The sequence below is a fragment of the Python bivittatus genome, unplaced genomic scaffold, assembly GCF_059951505.1.
Source record: "Python bivittatus isolate LINGU-HERP-01145 unplaced genomic scaffold, Pbiv_v1 ctg000400_np1212, whole genome shotgun sequence".
In the NCBI taxonomy this organism is placed as follows: Eukaryota; Metazoa; Chordata; class Lepidosauria; order Squamata; family Pythonidae; genus Python; species Python bivittatus.
The window spans coordinates 4,145,056-4,167,865 of record NW_028277073.1 but is presented as its reverse complement, the minus strand read 5'-3'; the positions used below and the strand labels follow the sequence as shown (position 1 = coordinate 4,167,865).

The following is a 22,810-nucleotide window of genomic DNA, read 5'->3' as shown; positions in this document are numbered from 1 at the left end:
ACAATGCAGGCAAATTATGCAGTTCTTTGACTAGAATATGATTTCAAGACTGTGTCTCTTTCCATGCTATGGAATACGTCTGACAACAAGCGCTACAATACAGAAAAGAGAGTGGCAGCCGGGCACAACAATATGGCTGAACATCTTCAGAGTTAGAGCACCTTCACCAAGAGTTCTTCTTCATTAATCAAAATCCAAATTACTTCATTACATTTTTTACAAAGCCCTTTAACCACATTCTTCTCATTTATTTTCCCTCAACGTTCATGAGACACATCCTTTTTTGTAGATTTTCAGCAAAGTCAAAAATGTAACACAGCCATCTCATCCCATTGCCTTCCAGGTGTGCTGAGATTTCAAAATTCCAGAATTCCCACCAGTAGGGCCAAGTTTGGGTAGCTGTAACCCTAACAGATCTGTGCAGTGCCAGGTAGGGAAGGCCATGCTTCCTGTTTTGAGATTTAAACAAAAGGCAAAAAATAAAAACAACCTGATGATCTGTGTTCTAACATGATCAGATCTTGGTTAATGCTCCCAAATTACTAAGTGTAACTTCAAATAAAAAAGCATCAGGAAATCAAATTAAAAACCTCATTTGCCAAGTAGAATCATGCCTGAAAACATGGCAGGTCATAATGCACTAACTTAACTGGTTTGACCTTTGTTCACATTAAAAAAAATGAAGTATCCTGCCTGAAAACTGACATATTTTTATAGTACATCAATACCGATAGCTAACCTAACTTTAAATAACTGCTGAACTTTTATCGGATGTTATGCCTGCTAACTTATAAATAAATTGTGCAAAGCCTGCAGAAACATAAGGTGCTTCATATGAGTGGAAACAATCAGTGATGCAAATCAGAACCTTTGATCCTAGTGCCACTGAAGGTAGCTTCTCATTCTGCCATGACCACGCTGGAAGCAACCAGACTAAAATTTTCAAGAACTAACCAGCAGCAAAAACAGAAAGAATCCTGGCATTGACCGGCTCAAAATAAGAATTTTTGCAATAGCAATGCCAAAGGATGCCAGAGAAGAGTGCCATCGCCAAACAGGCCAAATCATCATCCTTTAGGCTCAACAGCCATGCTGCCGCGATTCAGAACCCCATCATGAATGTACATTTTGGGAAATGCAAGAGAAATGGCAATGGATTGTGTCATGTAGCTTAAAAAAAAGCAGCAGCAGTGACAGCAGATACCAATTCTGTAACTTACACAAGAGTTTTAAGTGGAGGAAGTAGGAGAAACTCTCCTGCCTTCCTTGGCTTCGCCAACCATCCATATAACGTCTACAGCTTGAGCTGCTGGCTGCAAAATGTATACATAGGGATCAATATAGGGATTGAAGACCAAGAGACAGAAGGGTCCTTTGGTAAAAAATAAACAGAGGAGATCCACCACACAACAAAATATGGCAATCAGGCAAAGGTGCATCAAATATGAAAACAAAGTTTATTCTTCACTGACCTGTTTCCCTAAAACAGACTGCTCTGGCACCACCATAAAAACCATCCCTCACTTGTGACACCCACTGGCTGGGTTCACACAGCATGCTTAAACACAAGGGTTGGTTAGTACAAACACGCCGATTTGCATATGGTTGTTCTGTTAAGCATATTATCTGAACCCAGAACAAGCAATACTTTCAGGCACTGCTACCTTGTTTAAATTTTGCTTATAGGTAGTCCTCGCTTAATGACCACAATAGGGACCAGAAAATTGGTTGTTAAGCAATTGGACCTGATTTTACCTTTTTTGCAGCGGTCCTTAGTGAATCGTGCAGTTCCCCATTAATTTTACTTGCTGGAAGCTGGCTGGGAAGGTCGCAAATGGTAATCACGTGACCCCAGGATGCTGCAACCATCATAAGTGCGAGCTGGTTGCCAAGCGCCTGGATTGTGATCACAGGATCGCAGGGACTAGCTGTATTAGCACTTTTAGTAAATATGTTAGCATCTCTCCATTTCTTTCAACAGGTAATGTTAAAAGTTGGAATATGGGCTTCCAATTACTTCAATTCTATGGATGTCAACTAAAATAAGTCCTGTTGAATACAATGAGACTTACTCTCCTAGATGTAGGAAGAGGAAAATCACTCAAGAATTCAGTCTGATAAAGACAGGTGGGAAATCTTCCACCTGCCAAGCCTCCTTCTCCCTAGGAGCATTTCCTGGGGTAGCCTTACCCCAGAGTTTCCCTGTCTGTACAAATGCAACCAGGGAGGGGAAGAGATAATCTGAGTTCAACAGAGTCTATAGAAGGCATCTAGCCAGCTTTGGCTTAAAGTCAGCAAAACTACTAGGGCTGCACACTAGACTGGGAAATGAAAAAAACATCCTGGAAGAATGCTAAACCAGCTCTTCCTATACTGGTCCCCTCCCCCCAAAAATTACATGGATGCAACTATGAAGTCACTGGGATCAAGCTCAACTTTAGGGAATATTTATCTTTTTTATTTCCAAGTAAGCATGCATAGGATTGCTGCCTAAGGTACTGTACTGAAGAATTTTCTTCCAAACAATCAGTCCTTAAAAATGTTTAATGATACTCACCCATCCCAGAATACAGTAAATAAAAATAAAGATGGGTATAATAAACATATGAAGAAACAAAATAAACAGCAATACATATTTTAACTCATGGTTAAGCAAATGCATTCATGCCCGTCACACAGGACTTTAATCTGTCTGCTAGTTCAGCTAGTTTTGACTCCGTATTTGATGTATGCTCTGCTTTTCTATGCTAGTGAGCAAAACACCCACATTTATAATGGATGATTTGGAAGAAATTACTACAAAAGGCCAATTTTTGTAATAAAATCTGGCATTCTCCATGTTTTTTTTTCCAGCAAGAAAATGAGAGGAAATTTATCCCAAAATATATTTTCAAACTTGGTAAGAAACATTTTTAGGATTTTTAATATTCCATTTCCTTGAATATTAAAATTACAAATTAATGTTGTTATTCCATTCAAAATTAAATATCAGAAAACCCAAGAGATCATCCCCAATTTAACAAGCAATATGGGAAACATTCAGAATGTTAACTATATATTTAAGGAAGAATCTACCCGTGTTCCACTGCCGTGCATAATATCTTCAGGAGTTTCATAAATCTCAGTTTCCATTTGCACCGTCTGCTTTTTCTCATGAGAGACTTTCACTCTTAAAATACGGAAGAAAGACCCACCAAGATCCAAAGCAATGAAATCTCCTTTCTCTGTTGGGAAGAAACAGGTATCATTTTAGGCATTAGAACCATACATTTAAATTTTCCCACCCTTGAAGTAAAATACCATTAGTCTGCTACATGGGCCGTGGAAATTATCCTATCAGCGTTCACTTTCTGACCTTGCAAATACATTTGTTGAATCAACTGAGAACATTTGCCTAAGCCTATCTAATAGGACAAAGATAGTAATCCTGAATCATTTCAAAGTTAAGATTACCAACTAACACAGTCACTGGAACAAGATAAATTGCTCTGTACATACACAGACTAGACAAACACTGCAGATCACACACACAATCATATTTCAACTTCCCCAAGGTTTTTCAGGCTCAGCACCAGTCCACAAAAAACACAAATGTGATGGGAATACAATTTCCAGAATATCCAGCCACTATCTAAATCAAGCTGGGAAGGATGAATGATTCTTTTTCAAGCACAATTTCCTTCTCAAGCACAATTTTGACAAATCATGATCCTCAGCCGCTTGGCAATTTTAATCAACTTTGCTGAACTTTCTCAGAGATGTCCAATATACATGAAATAAATGTTCCATTATATTAACCATATTTTAGGATTAAAAGAGACTAGTTTCCCAGTTTTTAAAATAACCCGCTATCATTTTACAGGAACAGGATATTCAAGTTTGTTATTCCAAAGGCTGCATAAATAATCAATATTACTATTCAATCTTTTACAAGGTTACTGGATGAGTAACTGCATTTTATACTTCCAAGACATATAATGAAAACAGAATTATAGAAACAGCAATTGCATCAGGATTTTTTTAATAGTAATTTTACTAAAGATTATAACAATAAAAACGAATACAAACTAAAAAAATGAAAGAATAAAAAGAAAAAGTAGAAAGAAAAAAATAGAAACAGTAGAAAGAGAAATAGAAAAGAAAAAATATAGTAAAGAAAAAGAAACATATAAAGAAATGACATTCCCCTTCATCACAAGTATAAACAATTTTATTTATATAAAGAGTATATATATAAAAGAGTATATACAGTGGTACCTCGGGTCACGAACGCTTCTGTTCATGACCAATTCAGGTCACGAACAGCACCATTTGCAAAATTTTGCTTCCGTCTGCGAACGCCGGATTGGGTGACGAACAGGATCTGCGGCCATTTTCCCTGCCGTGACACGTGGTTGTGGCTTCCTGTAGGGAGAGGGACTCTCCCTCCAAGCAATAACCGCCTCCCCACCCACCTTCCTGTCCTCCACGCCAGAAGTCGCATCGAGCAAGGTTAGTGTTCTCTCTCTTCGTACTGTACTTTGTGTCATATTTTTGTGGTTTAAAAAAAAACACACATTTGGTTCAGAACGGATTAACCGTAATTACATTGAACCTTATGGGAAAATTTGATTCTGGTCGCGACCAATTCAGGTCGCGACCAGAGTCACGGAACGAATTAAGTTCGTGAACCAAGGTACCACTGTAATTTTATCTCCTTCTCTTAAAACACAACAAATGATCTCTTCTTCCCATATCCCATCTCTTATCTATAAACAAATCTTTAAAGCCTGGTCATTCAGTCCTGGTCAGCAAAGGTCCATTAAGAGTTTCCAGAGATAACAACGTATCTATTTTACCTTGATGAAATAAACCAACTTTATATTTCTCCCTTTTACTTTTAACAATCTTGATCTTTAATCTTTAATTGTAATCTTTAGTTCCTTCTGGTTCGCTCTAGTGTCTAACCTTCAAAGTCCCATCCTATCATGTGTTTTTTTTAAAGAATTCAGAGCAACAGCATTTTCCCATGGGAAGGATTCTTATAATTAATTTCAAAATCTTATTTTAAACCCATCTGGATCCTTTGTTTGTAACTTCCAAAATCAACCTTCTAGTCACCCTTTTACTGTTTATTCCAAAAAACCCATTTTTAAAAAACTCTTTAAACCTGTATTTAAACCTTCTTTCACTAAGGATTGAAGGAGATTCACCAGTGCACTAAAACATGCCATTGCAAAGATTTCTAATAGTTAAATAGCAATTAAAAAGCAATTTCCAAAAATCATTAAGAAATGAGAGGCTGGGAGTTGAGGGATTTCAACCAAGCTCACAGTCACAATGTAGCCTATACGGATATAAAGTTCACCAAGCAATTGCATCACGATTGAAAGCTCCAAATAGGAAGTGCTTAAGCGGAATGCTAAGACTGAGCAAAATATTGGAAGGAGGCGCTCTGCAAAGCAAGGGTACTGCTTTGACAATAAATCATCTTTCTTTGATGCATTAAAGGAACTGAGTCCGTTGCAAGGTCCAGTCAACCGTTCTGAAAGTTGTCTACGGCTACCTCTGTTATGTGTGTGTGTGCACAACCCTCTGCTTTGCTGGCATGCTCAGAGATATGTTGTCTGTGTATGCACACACAGAGAGGCAACCAGGGAGAGCCTTCAAAGCATTTGCACAAACCTTGCAAAGGATGTGGCTGCTTTAATGCTTCAAGGAGATGTGCTTCATATTCATAAACACACTTGTGCAAAGTACTCCTTTCAAAAGTGTGTACACCCCTATAGAACAGCCTCCCAAGAAGCCCTGTTATAATTCAAACTCAGTTTTAAATTCTACAAAACTTTAAGAACCATTTCAGCAGAGCTAAGCTGATTCAAAACAATATTATGAGAGGCCCAATTTATCTTTAAAAAAAGAGATTAGAAAGCAAGAAAGAAAATGAGCATTAAGTGAAAGTACTGAAACTGTTTCCCGCAAACAATACCTGCCAAGTTTTGTCCCAAAGAAGACCTTAATTCAGAAAGTCCTTACCCCAAACTACTATATGACTGAAACTAAGCAAATTGCCAAAAATAGACCTGAAAGGTTCAAGTAATTAAGTTCACCTTTCCCCAAAGGAAACTATTATTTATGCAGGGAGAATCTCAAAGAATGATTCTGCCAAAAATGTTTTATATAGCTTTTAAACAAACAAGATGAGGGACTTGAAATATACAACTCAAAAGCATGCGTCACCACCATGCTTATGACAATCAACTGGACCAGCTAATTTTCCCTGTCCTATGGTCTGTAAAAATGTGGTACGAATCCTCGGTTTGGCTTCCCATATGGGCAGTGCTGGTGAGCAGCAGAAAACCAAGGCTTTTGCCCTCTGTCACCCTGAGGTCCTGTTCCAGAGTTCAAATTACATTGAAGAGGCTGCTTCTCACACTTCTGAGAGGACCCATCCCACCTGCTAGCAAAGAGGGGCACTTCAATGGTGCCCTATCAAAGTCTTTCTCCCTAATTCTAGAAAAGCCCCTATACACCAGTGTCAAAATGCACAGAATGCCATAACTTTCTATAACATTAGTATCCCCTCCTCCCCCAAAACATGAGAACAGATGACTCAACAGATTAGGGTTGTGCATATACTTCAAAAGAGGTGCTCCAAAGAGGCAGTAGTGGGATTCGTTCATCATTAAAGCAACTGCAACTTTTTCCAGGCTCATGCAAGTGCTTCAGAAGCTGCTCCCCACTGTCTCTGGATATGGTCAGCTACGGAGACAGCGGGGAACAGCTTCTAAAGCAACCAGGTGAACCTGGAAAAAGATGAAGCTGCTTTAATGATTCAAAAATAGGTGTTTCATATGTGCTCCCCTGCATTTTGAATTACCTCTTTTGAAGGATGTAGACATTTTCATAGATGTGTGCAACCTGAGATCTGAAGGCCATAAACACCTCCCCAATCTTTATTTTGTGACCTTCGGAAATCCTTCTGACATTGTAGTTCTTGCTACTTTCAACAGGAAACACAAAACTGCAGAGCCTAGCCTGGAAAATCTTTATCATGCCCTACCCAGTTTTCAACCAAGTCCTATCTTACCCTCATTTCAAAGCAAGCCTGATATACAAGCAACTGCATTCGCACACACACATTTAAACAAGATGTAGCAGATACACTTGAACAGCCAGCTAAGCATGGTCAATGTTCGTCTCAGATTATTTTCTGTCTCTTAGTGCATTTTGCAAACCCAATTTATTTACCTAGTTTACGGTTCAAGTTATTGTGCAAATCCAGAAAGTGGTCTCATTCAGTAGAGAAGTTAATTGTGCTTTTCAATCCCCAGCTATTCTGAAGGAGCAGTGAAGCTGTGCAAAATCTGAGAGCCATCAAGGAATCTCTTGTAATGCCACAATGCTGTCATTATTCTGAAATCTATTTGGAAGAGTTGAAGCCAAGCACTCTCTCAACTCAACAAGGGACACAAGGCACATCTTCCCAAACAAGTATCACAATGGTTTCTTGGACCAGCATCATTTCCAACTTGAACATGGGTGACCACAGGGAGAGCAAGTGATGTCACAAGTCATGACATCATGCAAATGGCATGAATCATATGACACAACTGATTAAAATTGTATAATTTGCCTCATTTGTGTGATGCTATCATAACATATGTGACATCACCATGATTCTTCCAGATGCTAATGCATCTTATTGCAATTTTGCAACATACTGGAGATCAAACCATGTGAAATGACACTGTCTGGGAAAGTACTTCACATTATGCCAAGTGCACTAATAGACTTTATCATTGTAGCCCATCGGCTGCTTAAAATCAAGTCATTATCATAAAATAAAGCCTCAAAGATAAACAGTAGAACAGATGGTGCTTTTTTCCCCATCAAATGTAAACAAGTCTCAGAGTATACTTTAAACAAATGAGTATTCTGTAATAGCCAGTAAATTGACCTACTGCCTGAAAACAGAAATCAGATGCCCAGTCAGCAAAACACTTAAAGAGCGTTCCGATGTAAAGGCAAACCATGATCAAGTGTTATGAATTAATTCCATATTATCTGCATGAGCAGCTATGACCTGAAATGGACTTTCCTCATCTTCCCATCTGCTCCTGCCTTGTGATCTTAAAATGCAAGCAAACTGCAATTTGAACTATCTATTGTTCATTGTATCTAAATCTAATAGGAAGTGTGGTCTGCCCACATCTCAGAACTGAGAGTTCACATCACGTGCTAAGAAAAGTGAGGAGAAAGGGAAGATGCTAAAACCAGCGTGTCATGACTGTCTGCGCTCATCGTATCAATTCATGGTTCAGTCTTTCACGTGAAGGTATTCACAGCCATCTGGTAAAAGCCATAATGCCGTGTGTGGTCATCCCGTCATCATGCAAATGACATAATTCATGACATGAATGACATCATAACACATGTGACATTCTTCACCTCCCATATGAATACACTGTAATGCTTTACCCTTATTACTAAATTCTGTATTTATGATTGATGTAACTATTATTTAATTGTTGCGTTAGCTTTCTCCAATCTGATTCCCTCCAGTTATTCTGGACGGTGAATCCATCACTCCAAAATAGAAATCCATGGCTAGTTTTACAAAAGCTCATAGAAGTTGCTATCCAGAGGGTACCAAATTGGGAAAAACTACTTCAGAAAAAAATCCATCACATATTCATAGAACCATCAGTAACTTTTTCTCCTAGAACTTCCTTCCAACCTACACCTGTGCTTTTGATATATGACCCTTTAAGAATAGTAACAAAAGAATTTCTGAACACAGTTATTAAGATGGATTTAATCAGTCTTGGATACATTTAAATCTCTCCAGTACTGTATTATGGAAGTTCTGAACACTACAGCAGTGTTTTTCAAACTTGGCAACCTTAAGATGTGTGGACTTCAACTCCCAGAATTCCTCAGCCAGCACAAGGGTGTTAATTGCAGTTACATCCCCTCACCTTAAATTCCTTATGATTTTTAACAAAACAAGAAAAAACACAGTGATTTCTCTTCAGGCCACAAAATCAAGTACTGGCTTGAAAGAGAAGCCAAAATCAAAAGACACCAGCTAGATTTATCTTCACTGGATACAGAAGAGAGTGCCAAGTTGTTTCTTCACAGTCTATATGGCAGTCTGTTTGGGGCAGCAACCAAATATTATATGGAAATAATACTTAGGTAATTAATTATCTTGTCAAACACAACTAAACCAGGGCTGAGCAGTATCTGAGAGGTAAGAAGTCACAATTCAGCATCCTGAATTTTTTCAACCTGCTTTTTCAGTCTGAGGTAGACAGTAAGGAAGAATAGGAGAGGGCACAGAAAATTTATTGGGCCAATTTCAGGCCAATTTGGGAGGGGGGGGTAAGGGGAAGGATGAGAGTAATTTGCCTCCCAGGAGCCTTCTGCTTCTATTCCCACCCTGAATTTGATGTTTTGTTTTGTTTTAAGAAAGGGAAAAAAACCACATCACCAAAGATTCAAACATGTTGTTGTCCTGTTTCAGCAGCATGAACTCAGCGCACCTGAAGGGCAATATTCAGAGTGTACCAAAAGCCAGCCCCCTTGGACAATTTATTACATTAATTACTTTAAACGTTCAAATTGGTTCCCATTTTCTTCTAAACACTTCCTTGTAATTGACCTATGGGGCCTGACTTTTGGTATACCCTGTATATAATATATACTAATGGTCACATTATCAGGAGATACCTAAATTTGAAAGATCTTGTGGGATTTGGGGCATTTTTGTTTTACCTTTTCTATTTAATTCTTAAAATACACACATAGGTGTACACACACACAATATTATGTGATATCCTGCAGGAGTGCCTGGTGGCTGGGGGAGCTATAGGAGAACAAAGAGAAGGAAGTTCTGTGCCACCAACTCAACCATCTGGATGGAGCACAAATGAGAAGCTAATTCTTGTTGAACTTCCTCTGGCTGGGTTTCTCTCTTGCCTGGATTCTAATTAAACTGTGCCTGAGTTGAATATATATATACTGCAAATTATGTATTCTCTTTATCTTCTACTTACATTTTGATATAACACACTCTATTGGATGGGAGATTTTTTTACTATGCTACAAACCTTATGTACTACTTCTTACAGTTTTGTCCCCACTAGGATCCCTATGACCACATGTGGAGTCATCAGATCTCATTATATTGGAAGGAACAATACTGAATTTGTTTTGTTTTAGGAAACCATCTTCATTAACAATTATAACAGCACATCATAGGAGTGATAACCCTTACCTGACCCATCAGGAATAGACCTTACAAAGGTAGGCAGCATTTTTACACTGGCTGTTGGGTTAAAATCCCTAGAGAGGCCATTCTTCATTTCATTCCGGAAGCGACCCATAATATCCAGCAAAGTTTCATCCGACAGCCGCATGGCATATAGATATTTATCAATCTATAGAAGAGGCAGAGAGAAACACAGAAAGTTCAGATCTTGTATGATTTTGTTTCTGAATATAAGTATAAAGTTGCTTAATCTTTAAAAATGCTGATGTATGTTATGCTCCAACAAAAACACTTAGAGCAGGTAATATTAATTATAAATCTCCAATTCCATCATGTAAACACTTTTATCCCCTACCCCAGGAAAAAAAACACAACATACAAACAAGATCACCTTGGGCTCAGACATTCCTGAGTTGAGAAGCAGCAACTCAAAATTATTCTGTTTGCATATCTATCTGAATGATACAGGGGTAATAAAGTAGAGAGGTTCTCAGCTGAACATAAATGAAAGGAGGCATATCTTTACTGGTTTTAAGAAGTTCAAATTTCACTGACCAACACCACCTTAAACTGAGCCCAGAAAGCAACAAGTAGGCAAGAAACACACATGACCACTAGTAAAACTTATCCCCAATCAGAAGACAGAATTGAACACAATGGTGTAGCTCAATTTTTTTTTAACAGACGTTTTACAGACCAAAGCCAGACCAGTGTTCCTTCTAGCTTAGTATGACAATCCAACTGCAACTAGATTACAAAGCTTTTGATAAGATCTATCACCTGTTACCTAATCCTTTTTACTGAAGATACTGGTTAACCTGAGATATTCACCTGCAGAGCACATTCTACCATGGTTCCCCTTCCATTAATCAAAGGCAGCTCTATATGAAGCATGCTAATATATAAACACCCAGGCATGTTTAGAAGAAAACCATGAAATTATGGAAAGAAAAATGCAAGACCAATTTTCCATGTGCAGACATCACCATATCTCTTAACTCTTGTTGGAAATGTCACTCTAACCTTTCCCACAACAAATATGTAAGGAGAGGTGTTTCCTGGTCAATGCACAAGGTGTGAGAGTATGATCTCCTGCTATACTCATGTGTAGAACTATCCTGATTCATGGAGAGATTTGGAATCATATATTATATGATCAAAAGTAGTTTCCCCTAAATGATTTATACTTAATTCCCTCTAAGTATTTTTGATGTCAACTCACATCAATCTCAAGTGGCAAGACAAATGTCAAGGATTTGTCAGAGTACAGTATGACCCAAAATATATGGAGGGAACCAAACTGCACATCCTTCATAGATATGATTAAGCAGTTAAGGTAATAAAAGGTAGCATTCTGTGCAGTCCAGCAGCTAGAGATGAAGTAAGCCATATTAATGCTATTTGCTATTACTACAGTAGATCACTGAAACACAGTAATTGAAGATTCCATTTTAATCTTGGACAAAACATATTAATGGCCAAGTCTTTTTCTTATTTTCTTATGTGAATCCAACTGCTTCAGCCCAGCCTTCTCAGCATTTTTTAAACTTTCTTCTATCCATTATTATGATCCAGGGGAACAAAAGTGGTCCTGGAGTTGCACCTTCCACAGCGTATCAAATCCCTTCTTAACTGTTCAGATAGACATAGGTAAAACCTACTAACCCTGACCAATATTTCAAACAATAAAAATCCACATCTAAATGAGAAAAAAAGGATCATATAAAAGAACTTTAATCTCCTACCAACTTTCTACAAGCAATATCCCTGTTTTAGACATTTGATGTCCTGTTGTTCAGTCTAATATTCCCACCCAACAAATATCTACTTTTTTAAAAAAACATGTTTTTATTTAAGTAAAACTCTGTAGTTCTTCTTTCTTCCATGGTTCCCAAAGCCTCTTTAGCAGTCTGCCATCAGACAATCAAATCAAATCAAATCAAATCAAATCAAATCAAATCAAATCAAATCAAATCAAATCAAATCAAATCCAGACCCACTTAGTTTTATCAGTTCTTCTCTGTTTAGTGCTTTCAGTCCCATGACACAGCAAACAGGAAATCAATAAAAGCAGAGTAAAACCAAGAGATCTATGATTCCTTTGAAAATTTAAATGGGCTGAAAAGGAAAACCTCTTAGAGAAGAAATTGAGAACACCCTCACAGAGAAGGCCCTTCCTTCAATATAGGGAAAAGAGCTCTAGGATGTACTCCAGAACGAGAATAAGATAGCTCTTGAGAAACTGAAGTTGTAATTTGTAATAATTAACAGTACTCAAAAATGGACCAGGAGCCCAAGAGTCTGTTCTAAATCTGGGAAGTGATACAAGGATTTGGAGGGGGCAGTAGGAGGACAGGACCGGGACCAGGACCAGGACCATACTTTCCCAAGTTTGCTCTGCCAATCTGAAGTTTGCTTCCCTACAATCCTATTTATATTAGGCTAAGTAATTGCTTTTAAGGCGTTAACAAAATGATTTTCATTACCACGGGTGCAGAGATCAAGATGCAGAGGCCCACTAATGGACCTGCACTTCAGCAGGGCTACCTGCCGTCAAAGATTGAGAAAAGATTTTGCTATCACAGCACTGTACCCCAAATGCAGCACCTGACATCTCTCCCAGAAATGAGTAGAGGCCATATGCTGGCACAGAAAGCAGAGAAGGGTTAGGCCAACTAGTCCCAAGCCCTTAATAGTGATGCCATTCATGATGGATCAGTCTGCAAAACATCTGTCCTGGATTCTGTTTTGGCAACAGAACTCAAGGGATGATACAGACGCTTAGCTACTTTAAGTTAAATTCAAGAGGTGCTACCAGGTTCCTGAGTTCATAGGAAGAGAATTCCATTCATTCTTCGCCACAAATGTGTAAGAGAATGGAATTCTCTGTTTTAATTTATCTGGGGCAGAATATGGCACTTGAAAGTACTATGCAACCTTTTGCACGATCAGCCCAGTTTCAATCTTGAGGAATGTAAAATTACAGAGGCATCAATGGAAGCATATTTTGTGGAGTCCTTGGGGTTCTGTGAACTTGGTTGTTTTCTTGCAAACGTTTCGTTACCTGGCTAGGTACATCTTCAGTCCGCTGCAGATGTCACCTAGCCGGGTAACGAAACGTTTGCAAGAAAACAACCAAGCTCGCAGAACCCCAAGGACTCCACAGTTCAACCTTGAGCTACAGATATTCTCTTCTATTAGAAGCATATTTTACATGGGCAGCAAGCTTGACATTTTTGCAATTATCAACATTAGCTACATCATCTTAGGCCAAATAAACCTGTCATCAAATTTATTCCCAACTACTCTTACAGAGGGATAGAACTGAAACTACAAACCCTGAAGCAGACACAACTAAAAACATTGTATTCTTTCTTCTCTTCCTTCTTTCTGGAATGTATATCCACCTTAATGAAGAATTATTAGGAACGTGAAAGCTTGCATACCATTAAATTAACTTTTTGTTAACTTAATAAAAGAGCAGCCTTTGTGTGGATTCTTTTTTGCATAGTCCACATCATCAATTGATTCTCTTTCAATCCAATCAGGAGGCACAAACAATTAAATGATTGTTTTAAAATGAAGGCACCTTTGCAACTAAATCATGACAACTGATTTACACCCAAAATAGAAAAAGATGGATTTTGTTTTTAATGAAATGGCATCTCTTTCTCGAACAATTCAGCCATGCCACTGAGAAGAGGCTAATTTAAACTGTTGGTCATATTATACCAGCACAAGGAGATATCCAGTTGTCTAAGGTCCTAGGAATTTGACACGCTTGAGAACAGGAAAGATTTTTGCCTGGTGTTCAATACAAGATTTTAGCAACTTTCAGAAATTTAAGTTGTCCTGAGCACATTTTGAGGGTTGGGTGAGAGACCTCAAACTTAAGAAAACTGAGAGGGCAGGGAGAGAAAAGGAAAAAACCCCTCCAAGTTTGCAATATTCTCAATTCTTTCCAATGTTCCATGAAAATGATTGAGCCTATCAGAAATGGGAGCCTATCAGAAAATCCCATAGCTGTAAGCTAGATTGGAAAGTTTAAAAAAAAAATCAAGGCCATGGCAAACTTTATTCTGTATTGTTGCCAAGAAAACAACAAGGACATCTCCATGAAGTCACTAGGAATCAACTTATACCTTTGCCACATAAGTAGCCAACAGAATCAGTGGGTACAGCTTTCCTGAAGATGATGTTGGTCATTTAGGATTTAAGTTGAGTAACTTGCTGTTGCACAGCTAAAATTAGAGAAGGCTGTGTGACTCACATTTCTTTATTCTGCCACAGGAACCTCACTGGGCCTTCCTCTGGTACAGGTGCAACCACCAGATAAGGCAGTGACTTGACTCTGTACTAGAGGCAAAAAGAGTTGGAAGTTTGTAGTGTATCAGCTTACATATCATGTCTACCATCTCTGAATGCAGGGAGAAATGGAAGACTAACTGGTATTAATTAGTTACAGCCAATAATGACCCACTGGATTTTTGTTGTGCACTGGTGGATGAATTTCTAAATATAATTGGTTTGAAGAAACAATATTTGCTTGGCAAAGGCACACATTTTTGCTACAGCTTGGAACGCTTTATTAACACAATTAAAATTCAAGTAATTGTCTAGATGGGCCAGGATCTGAAGTCCTTGCAGAGAAGAATCCTGAAAAAAGATGCTTTTTAAAGCAAGTCTTGATCACTACAAGAGGATAACTAGGATAACTTTATTTATTTGTACGCCACATCCATTATGAAAATCTTTAAGTGGCGTACGGTAGAATGAGTTCAAAACAGATTTTATTTTAAATTGTTATTTTTTGGCATCAAATATACAGGATTAAACTTAGAAAATTAAGGACAGGAGGTATGCAAGCAAGATTTGACCTGAGAAAACAGAATCAGAATACAAGATCAATGTAAGGAACAAATTCAGTATTCTTAACTCATGCAAAAAAGAGTCCAGGATCTTAGGGAAAGATAGGAGACATCATTAAAACCAAAGTGGAAAAATATTCCACAAATTTCAAAGAAGAAAAGATGAAAGTCTTACAGAACAAGCTATCTTGATAGTCAAAGAAAGATAGGAGATGAAAGCCTTGGGCAACAAGAAGAATTTACAATGACTGAACACAAACTGGTCTAATATTAGGGCAAAAACATATCAACCAACATATTTAGCAAGCTCATAGTTGAAAAGAATAAAAAAGGAAGTGTGCTGGAGAAATAAAAAGGCATTTAATCCTAGGAAGGAAGGCAATAACAAATTTAAGCAAGATCATGAAGGATGAGGATATTTCTAGAAAAGAAAGACCACTGCAATTAAAGCAATGGTTTTCCACTGGTAATGGTAAGCTGTGAAAAGAGGACACTGAGAAAGAACAAGAGAAGGAAGACAGACCAAATTATGGATCTGGAGATGGATACTAAAGTATCGTGGACTACAAGAACCAATCCTGGAACAAATAAAGGTTGTCTGTTCTCCAGAGATGACAATCAGCAAGCAGAAACTCATATAAGGTTGCCATGTGATATAAGCAAATGATGGACTAGAAAAAATTAGTACTTGGACAAGGTGAAGGAACATAGAAGGGGAAGATAATGGATAATTAAATGGACTAGAGCTAAGGTCAGAGTATGTGTCATCTTACTGCTCTATTGTCTGCCCCACATAGCTTTGTTGCTTTATGCTGGTTGGTCTATCTATCTATGCTCTTTGTTTATCTTCTTGCCTGAGGAAGCTATCTGGAGAATTCCAAAACTTACACTTGTGTAGGTAACATAAAACCAATGACTTGCACTGGCATAAGCTTTGTTTATTTACAGCACCCAACTAAACACCATATTCTAGTTGCACCTAACAATCAACAAACACACTCTGAAATATCAGTTGGCCATACCCTTCACTGGTACTACAACCAGCGTAGTAACCTTTCAAAATACAAGTTAAAAACAGGGAAAAGTTATGAATCCTCATACCCTCTAAGGACCCCTAGAAGTTACTGCCAAGTTACAGGGCAATCTTGTGCATCCATCCAGTTCAGCTGCCACATGAAACATGAACACGCCAAACTATTTGGAGAGTATCAAACTGTCTGGGATGTTCCAGCCCCTTCAATCTCCCCAAGATGTGATATCCACAGCAAGGAGCACCTTCAGCTATCATTGAGCAGGGGATATGCTCTGTTCCTGTAATCTAAAAAAGGAAACCATACCAAAGACCTCAGCTGCCCCAAAAGAAACTCCTAAATAAAACCCAGACATCTGATTCTGATGAGATTGCAACAAAACTGGAAGAATGCCACTTTACTGCAACCAGAAGGGCCAAACAGCTGAAACACTCAAAAAGATGGTAGTCATACCAACTCCTACCACCTTCAGTCACATTCACAAAGTGGCATCTACTACAGGCATATCTTAGCTCCTGTACAGGAGCTAGCTACAACTTATACGTGCTTGATCTAGATCAGTGTTTCTCAACCTTGGCAATTTTAAGATGTGTGGACTTCAACTCCCAGAATTCCCCAGCCAGCCTTGCATATCTCAAAATTGCCAAGGTTGAGAAACACTGATCTAGATCTTGTAAGAGCTTTAAGTCCCTATTTCACTTGGGAGGTTTATGTGACAGTTTTGTGACTGAGGAATCCAAAACAAAGACAATAATTTTAAAGCAGCAGCTAACCATTTTGTTAACATTTACTTATTTCGCAGGAGCACAGCATGCTGACAATTCTCCTCCAATGGAACTGCAGCTAGCAGCTTTTAGAATTTAAGCAAACTCAAACTTTAGTGCTCAAGAAATTGTTTCTTTCCATGTTTATGAAGCAATCTGTGTTCCAAGTCTATCTCACCTGGGCTCTTATATGGGGTACCCCATACTAGGGACTCTTGTGGCACAACCTAATTCAAGTGGTTTCCCAGTGTTTAAAGCATCAGTGTTCTCATTTGTCTGTATTTTTATCATCCATACAATTCTGTGCAAGATAAAACAAACCAATCATGGCATAAACAGCAAACTCTCATTCTTACCAAGAATCCTGGTATCATCTCAGTATCAACTATCAAAATTGGACTTGCTTCCATCTTTCCCTCTGTTTCAATGGAGCATGTTGTTTATTTCTGTCTGAGCATAAACGATTAGTTTTGAAAACCATAGTTCATGGCTTAGCACTGACATATGAATCAGTAACTGTGGCGTATTCAGAAAACCATGGTTAAAACAAAGCACAGCTTAGTGTGTGTAAATCCAACCCCTCTCTCTCTAACACACACATACCACAGAAGAACCACAAGTATCACAATCATATAGTTAATATTGATCATCTAAAGCTTCTCTATCTTCTAGAATAATCATCCTCTTTTTCAACAAGGTAATAAAAGATAAGAATCCTGAATATTTACAGCATCTTGAATAAGTAAAAAAGACCTTATATATCATGAAGCTCCAGGGTTCTTTTCAACACTCTTTATAGAATTTATAGAAGACAAATGAATTATTTTAAAGTATTATTTTAATACTTCTAAATTACTATTAAATACTTTTACATTATTATTTCTATTTTTAATTTTAACTTTTCAATTCAAAACAGCTAAATGCAGAGTACATTTATTTTTTAAAAAGAGTCATACCTAACTACCTTTTTTTCTTAGTACTAAGAGATGTGTTCGTTCTGTTACAAAAAAAAAAAATCCAACATTTTATCACAACGGATTAAACAACTCGATTTTTTGTGCACATGCAGTTTGCTTCGCTTAATTTATTTCACGGTGTTGGCTTTGTTTCATTTTTGCATATCTGTGAGATGGCAGGGGCAGAAGCATGAAAAAGATCATATAGATGTGATTAATGAAGGAAAAAAGAAATGGAATCCGAAGGAGTCTGGAAGCTTCTTTTCCAACTAGCAAGTTTTATTAAAAGGCGTAAGGTCATAACCTTGTTCTGATTGTTTGCTACCATAGACTCTCCTCCTACGAAGAAACCAGGAAGAACATAATACCGTATAGTATACGAATGCACACAGAGCGCAGAGGCTCCCCACCCTGGCCATAAACTATTTCCTCTGCTACTGCCATTGCTGTCTGCGCACATTTTCCTTATTGCAAAAGCTACATGCTATCATTTAGAAAAAACCTTAGGAATCCAAGCTGAGTGTCAATCTCAAATTAAAATCTACTGAGAATGTGATTGACCCAAAATATATTAAACATCTTCAGACGAAGGTAAGGATTAAAACTTGCTCTCAAAACTAATTTTTTTTTTTTTGCAAGTCACAATATAGTGTCCTCCAAGAGCACAGGACCCGTTTCTTTCTTAAATAATCAGCAGCACTTTCTTCCAATACAGCATTGCTCACTTGTAAACCTTCTATCCCTAATAAAATATTTCTGCAAAGCCTGCTCATTAACCTTGCCTACGATACTGAGAAAATCGACATTTAAAAAGCTTGGCCTTCCACCTGAACCGAAGCCTAGCGATCCTAGAGACAGGCGATTTATCGCAAATTTTAGGAGTATTTTAGTCCCCCTGAACAACTTCACGTAATCGTTACAGCTGCAGAAGTGATCTAATTTAATCCATTTTATTTTTGCATCAAACGATCCCCATCTGGAGTCATGTCACCGCCTTTGGCCGTTTTATTTCGGAGGCCTTCGGTGGGGTCGCGACTTTAATACCACGCGTTAACCAAAATTGTGACCAAAATTTGAGGCACGTGCTGAGGCAGACTTCGGAGCGCCGCCAAGTCTCGCTCCTGCTCGGCATCCGAAGAATTATCATTAGGGGCACTAAAACGTGCCTCGGTGAATACCTGCAGCCAGCCCCCTCCCATGCATTTATTTTGCATACAAGGAGGCACCCTTAGGCCTTGGATCCTCGCCCCTCGTGGACGATCCGCTCGGCAAGTTCCGCCCTAAGCGAGGAGGGAGGGAACCATGACGGCGGCGTTACTCATCGCCGCTGTGACACCTACATCCCCGCTCAAGGACACTGCAGCGGACTGCCATCGCCGGCTCCTTCGGCTGCTCCGTCGGCCGCCGAGCCGCCCCGAGGTGCAAAACGCCAAGCCGTGTGCGCGCGCGCGACGGGCTCCTAAAGGCCGCGGGGCTGCGGCCCCGCACGGCCCGCGCCTTACCTTTTTGACCTGGTCATCCTTTAGTTCGGTGAAGTAATAGGCCAGTAGCTGAGCAGCGATCATTCTGCAACCGAAGGGGGCCCCTGACGGCTTCGCCGGACAGCAGCCCCGAGAGAAGACGACCCGAGTCTGGGCGGGGAGGATGGAGAAGCAGGCGCGCCGCTCCCCGGCTCTCTGGCCGCGAGAAGGAAAGAGAAGACCCCCGCGGTCCCGTCCTCAGCCCCGCCGGGGAAAAAAAGATGCTCCTTTCTCTGCCTTTCCTCCACGCGAGAGTGACTAAGTCGAAAACCTGCCCCCTTCCTGCGCTACCATTGGCTGAGCGAGGCGAGATGGCCCGGCAGGGCTGGCAAAGAAGCCTCGCCGGTGGCGGACCCCCCCCCCTCTCCTTCTGTCAGCAGGAAGGGGAGGAGGCCCCTCCGGCCATCCCCGAAAAGGGATCCCTTCCCGCACGTCCCCCACGTCCGCTAGCCTTCCCGAGGCACCCGGAGACCTTGCGCCGCGTTTCTTGCGCTGCGTGCGCCCTTCCCGCTCCGGAAGAAGCGAGGCCCGCGCGTAAAAACGCTCCTCCCTGAACTCTCCAGGGAAGGGGGGTGAAAAACACACCCGACGCATTTCTGGGCCATTGCACCGACCCGGCTGGGGGAAAAAAAATAGGGGACGCCTTTTAGGAGGGGGAAAGAAACCGCGCCAACGCGGGCTCTGCCGACCCTGGAGAGTCCGAGGTGGCCTCTTGCAGAGGGCTCTGGGTGGGGACCCTTGGCGCGCGCTCTCCGTCCCAGACCGGGAGGGCACAGCGGGCGGTTGATTGGGAGAACCAGGGGAAACCCCCGCGTAAGACGCCTTGGGGGTCTGGAGGAAAGGCGGAGTAGAAATCTAATAAAAATATAAAAAGTTGCCCACGGAGAATTGCCTACACTCCATAATGATGCAGGCCTACCGGCTCACCTTGCCTTTTCCTTTCCACCTTTTGAGGCATGTCTATTTCAACCTACAACTGCTTTCATTCAGATACAATGTGCTGTGTCATAGCAGAGATATGGGTCTGTGTGTTTCTAAGAGTCTGGTAGCATCTTTTCCAGCTAACACAATTTATTAAAAGGCGTAAGCAGCTCAGGAAAGCTTATGCCTTTTAATAAAACGTGTTAGTTGGAAAAGGTGCTACCCAGTTTCTCATTTTTCACGCTGCAGACTAACACAGCTCTCTTTTTACTGTGTGCCTCTAGAGAGGACTTCTTAGCTCTGAACTAAACAACATGAGTTGTAATTTTGCATTTATTTTCTCACTCCAACTGAAGATGCATCACTGATTTTCCAGCATGGGGTATGAGGGCCATACAACTTATTTTTCCAGTCCAGTTGGTTTTGAAACCCAAGAAAAGCACATACAGGGAACTGAATGCACAGGGCTTCTGAAGAAATGCTCCCATTTTTAAGGATAGTTCCTCCTGGGACTGCTGGGGGGGGGGGGGATCACACAATCCACTGTCTCCCCCACAAACGAGCATGCACCCATTTATACCGAAGTGCTGCCATAATGCCCTCTCCCTGCCACAGAGAAACGCTGCACTCTGCTTGGCTTTTAAGCAATAACCATTTAAGCACTACTGTGCAGGTTTTGCACAACAATTTTAAAAAGGACTTCTGAAGACACTTAAGGCTGAAGTTGGATGAGCACTTGGTTACCCGGTGAATTTTCTGGTCCTTGTGTCTGTGCAACCACATTTAGGACTGAGCTGTAGGAATTACATTCACCTGAACTTTATGTTTCTCGATTTTCTTGTTATAAAAGACTGGGTTTTAAGCCCAGAACATTTATGGAAATACATTCAAGAGGAGCTCAACTTACTTCTCGGGCAACTGCCGCTACTGCCAGACTCAAGCATTTTCTTTAATGGTGTAGTTAATGTTAAATAGCTGCTGGACCACATTCCTTTGCTCCCTCCTCTCGGCAGAGGGATAACTGCCAGCCCTTTGATGGCCTCCAGTGCAAAGAAAGAACAAGGTAATTGCCATCCTGGATCTAGAGAGCAAGATAAAAAAGCCTGATCTTGAGAAAGTGAATGGTACCATTTCAGGTTGCCAGTAGGAGCTCAGATGACAGAACGTTTCCCCATAAGAAAAAGAAAAAGAAACGTTTCCCTCCAGTTCAAGGATGGTGACCTCTTAAGCCTTTTCCTAGACCAGTGTTTCTCAACCTTGGCAACGTTAAGATGTGTGGACTTCAACTCCCAGAATTCCCCAGCCAGCAACGTCTTAACGTTGCCAAGGTTGAGAAACACTGCCCTAGATATTTGAGACAGCCCAGACGCAAGGTTATAACCTCAAAAGAAGACATGTCATAGGAGAGCTAATGCTACGGTTCTCTGCACTCTTGCTTGCTTTTAACTGCAAATATAGAGAAATCAGAAGAGATCCAAAAAGAAATGAACTCCTTGGATCATTTTTCAATTTCAAATCCTCACCCAAATTATTATTTGCCCTGCATATTGTTGTTATTATTTATTTGGTTGCTTATTTATAACATTTAGATGGCCACCCATCTTAACCAAAACCCTGGGTGGCTCACACCCCAAAATATATATGTTGAGCAGGGCAAAGCAGTTTGCTAAACGAGTGATCGGTATTAGGAGAAACAAACACAGACAGTCTGTAGTTTTTCTTCATGTGTAGTCTATTTACAAATAACAGTAAAGCGACATTGTTGGTATATATATATCAACATGAAATAAAAACATTAAACCAAAAAATATAATTTGACTTAAATTTATTATAGTCGCCCACTCTGGTAGACTCTGGGCGGCTTACAAGAGACAAAGACAATAAAAACAGATTCAACACCACAGGCAGCCTGGACTAAAATAATAATAGCAATAACAAACCACCCCAGGGGCCCCACAAACATATTAACCTCAGGTCTTTGGAACCCCAGGAGAGAGGGCATCATATTTACCTGTACCTGAACATCTAATCCATGCTGGCTGGGGAATTCTGGAAGTTGAAGTCCATGCATCTTAAAGTTGCTAAGGTTGAGAAACACTGATCTAATCAAATATTACTGACTCTCCCAGCTGTTTAGCAGGGACCTTTTCCTTCATCTGCCCTTCTTTTAAAGATCTGTTGATCCAAAATCTGCCATAGGACCTGGGGACCTCCTTAAAATGATGGGGTTGAAATGGATCCTTGTGCCCATAAAGTCCAAACTCTGGCTCAGTGCTGGAATCCAGAACCTCCCAGTCAGCTAGCAGCCCATCTCCATCTGTAGGGAACTCACAAACTCTCAGGAATTGGTTCCACTGTCATACTCTTCTGAGAGTTAGCTGGCTTACTCTAACAATCAGAATCTGCCTTTCTGAAACTTAAATCCATTACTGTATTCCATATCTTGCATTCTAGAACAAGTGAGAACGTGTCTTGACATTCTTCTACTGTAAGTC

General features: G+C 40.0%; 1 protein-coding gene across 1 annotated transcript in view; it reads right to left on the bottom strand.

The window, feature by feature from the left end:
• LOC103060616 (hexokinase-1) overlaps nt 1-19,907 on the bottom strand; it is a 45,649-nt gene extending 25,742 nt beyond the window's left edge. Inside the window, exons 1-3 of the mRNA XM_007427495.3 lie at nt 19,377-19,907; nt 10,262-10,424; nt 3,076-3,224 (exon numbers count right to left, since the gene is read on the bottom strand). Coding sequence (XP_007427557.1) covers nt 3,076-3,224; nt 10,262-10,424; nt 19,377-19,439 — 375 coding nt within the window. The 5' untranslated portion in view covers nt 19,440-19,907. The remainder of the gene's footprint in view (nt 1-3,075; nt 3,225-10,261; nt 10,425-19,376) is intronic.
• Between the last annotated feature and the right edge of the window lie 2,903 nt (nt 19,908-22,810).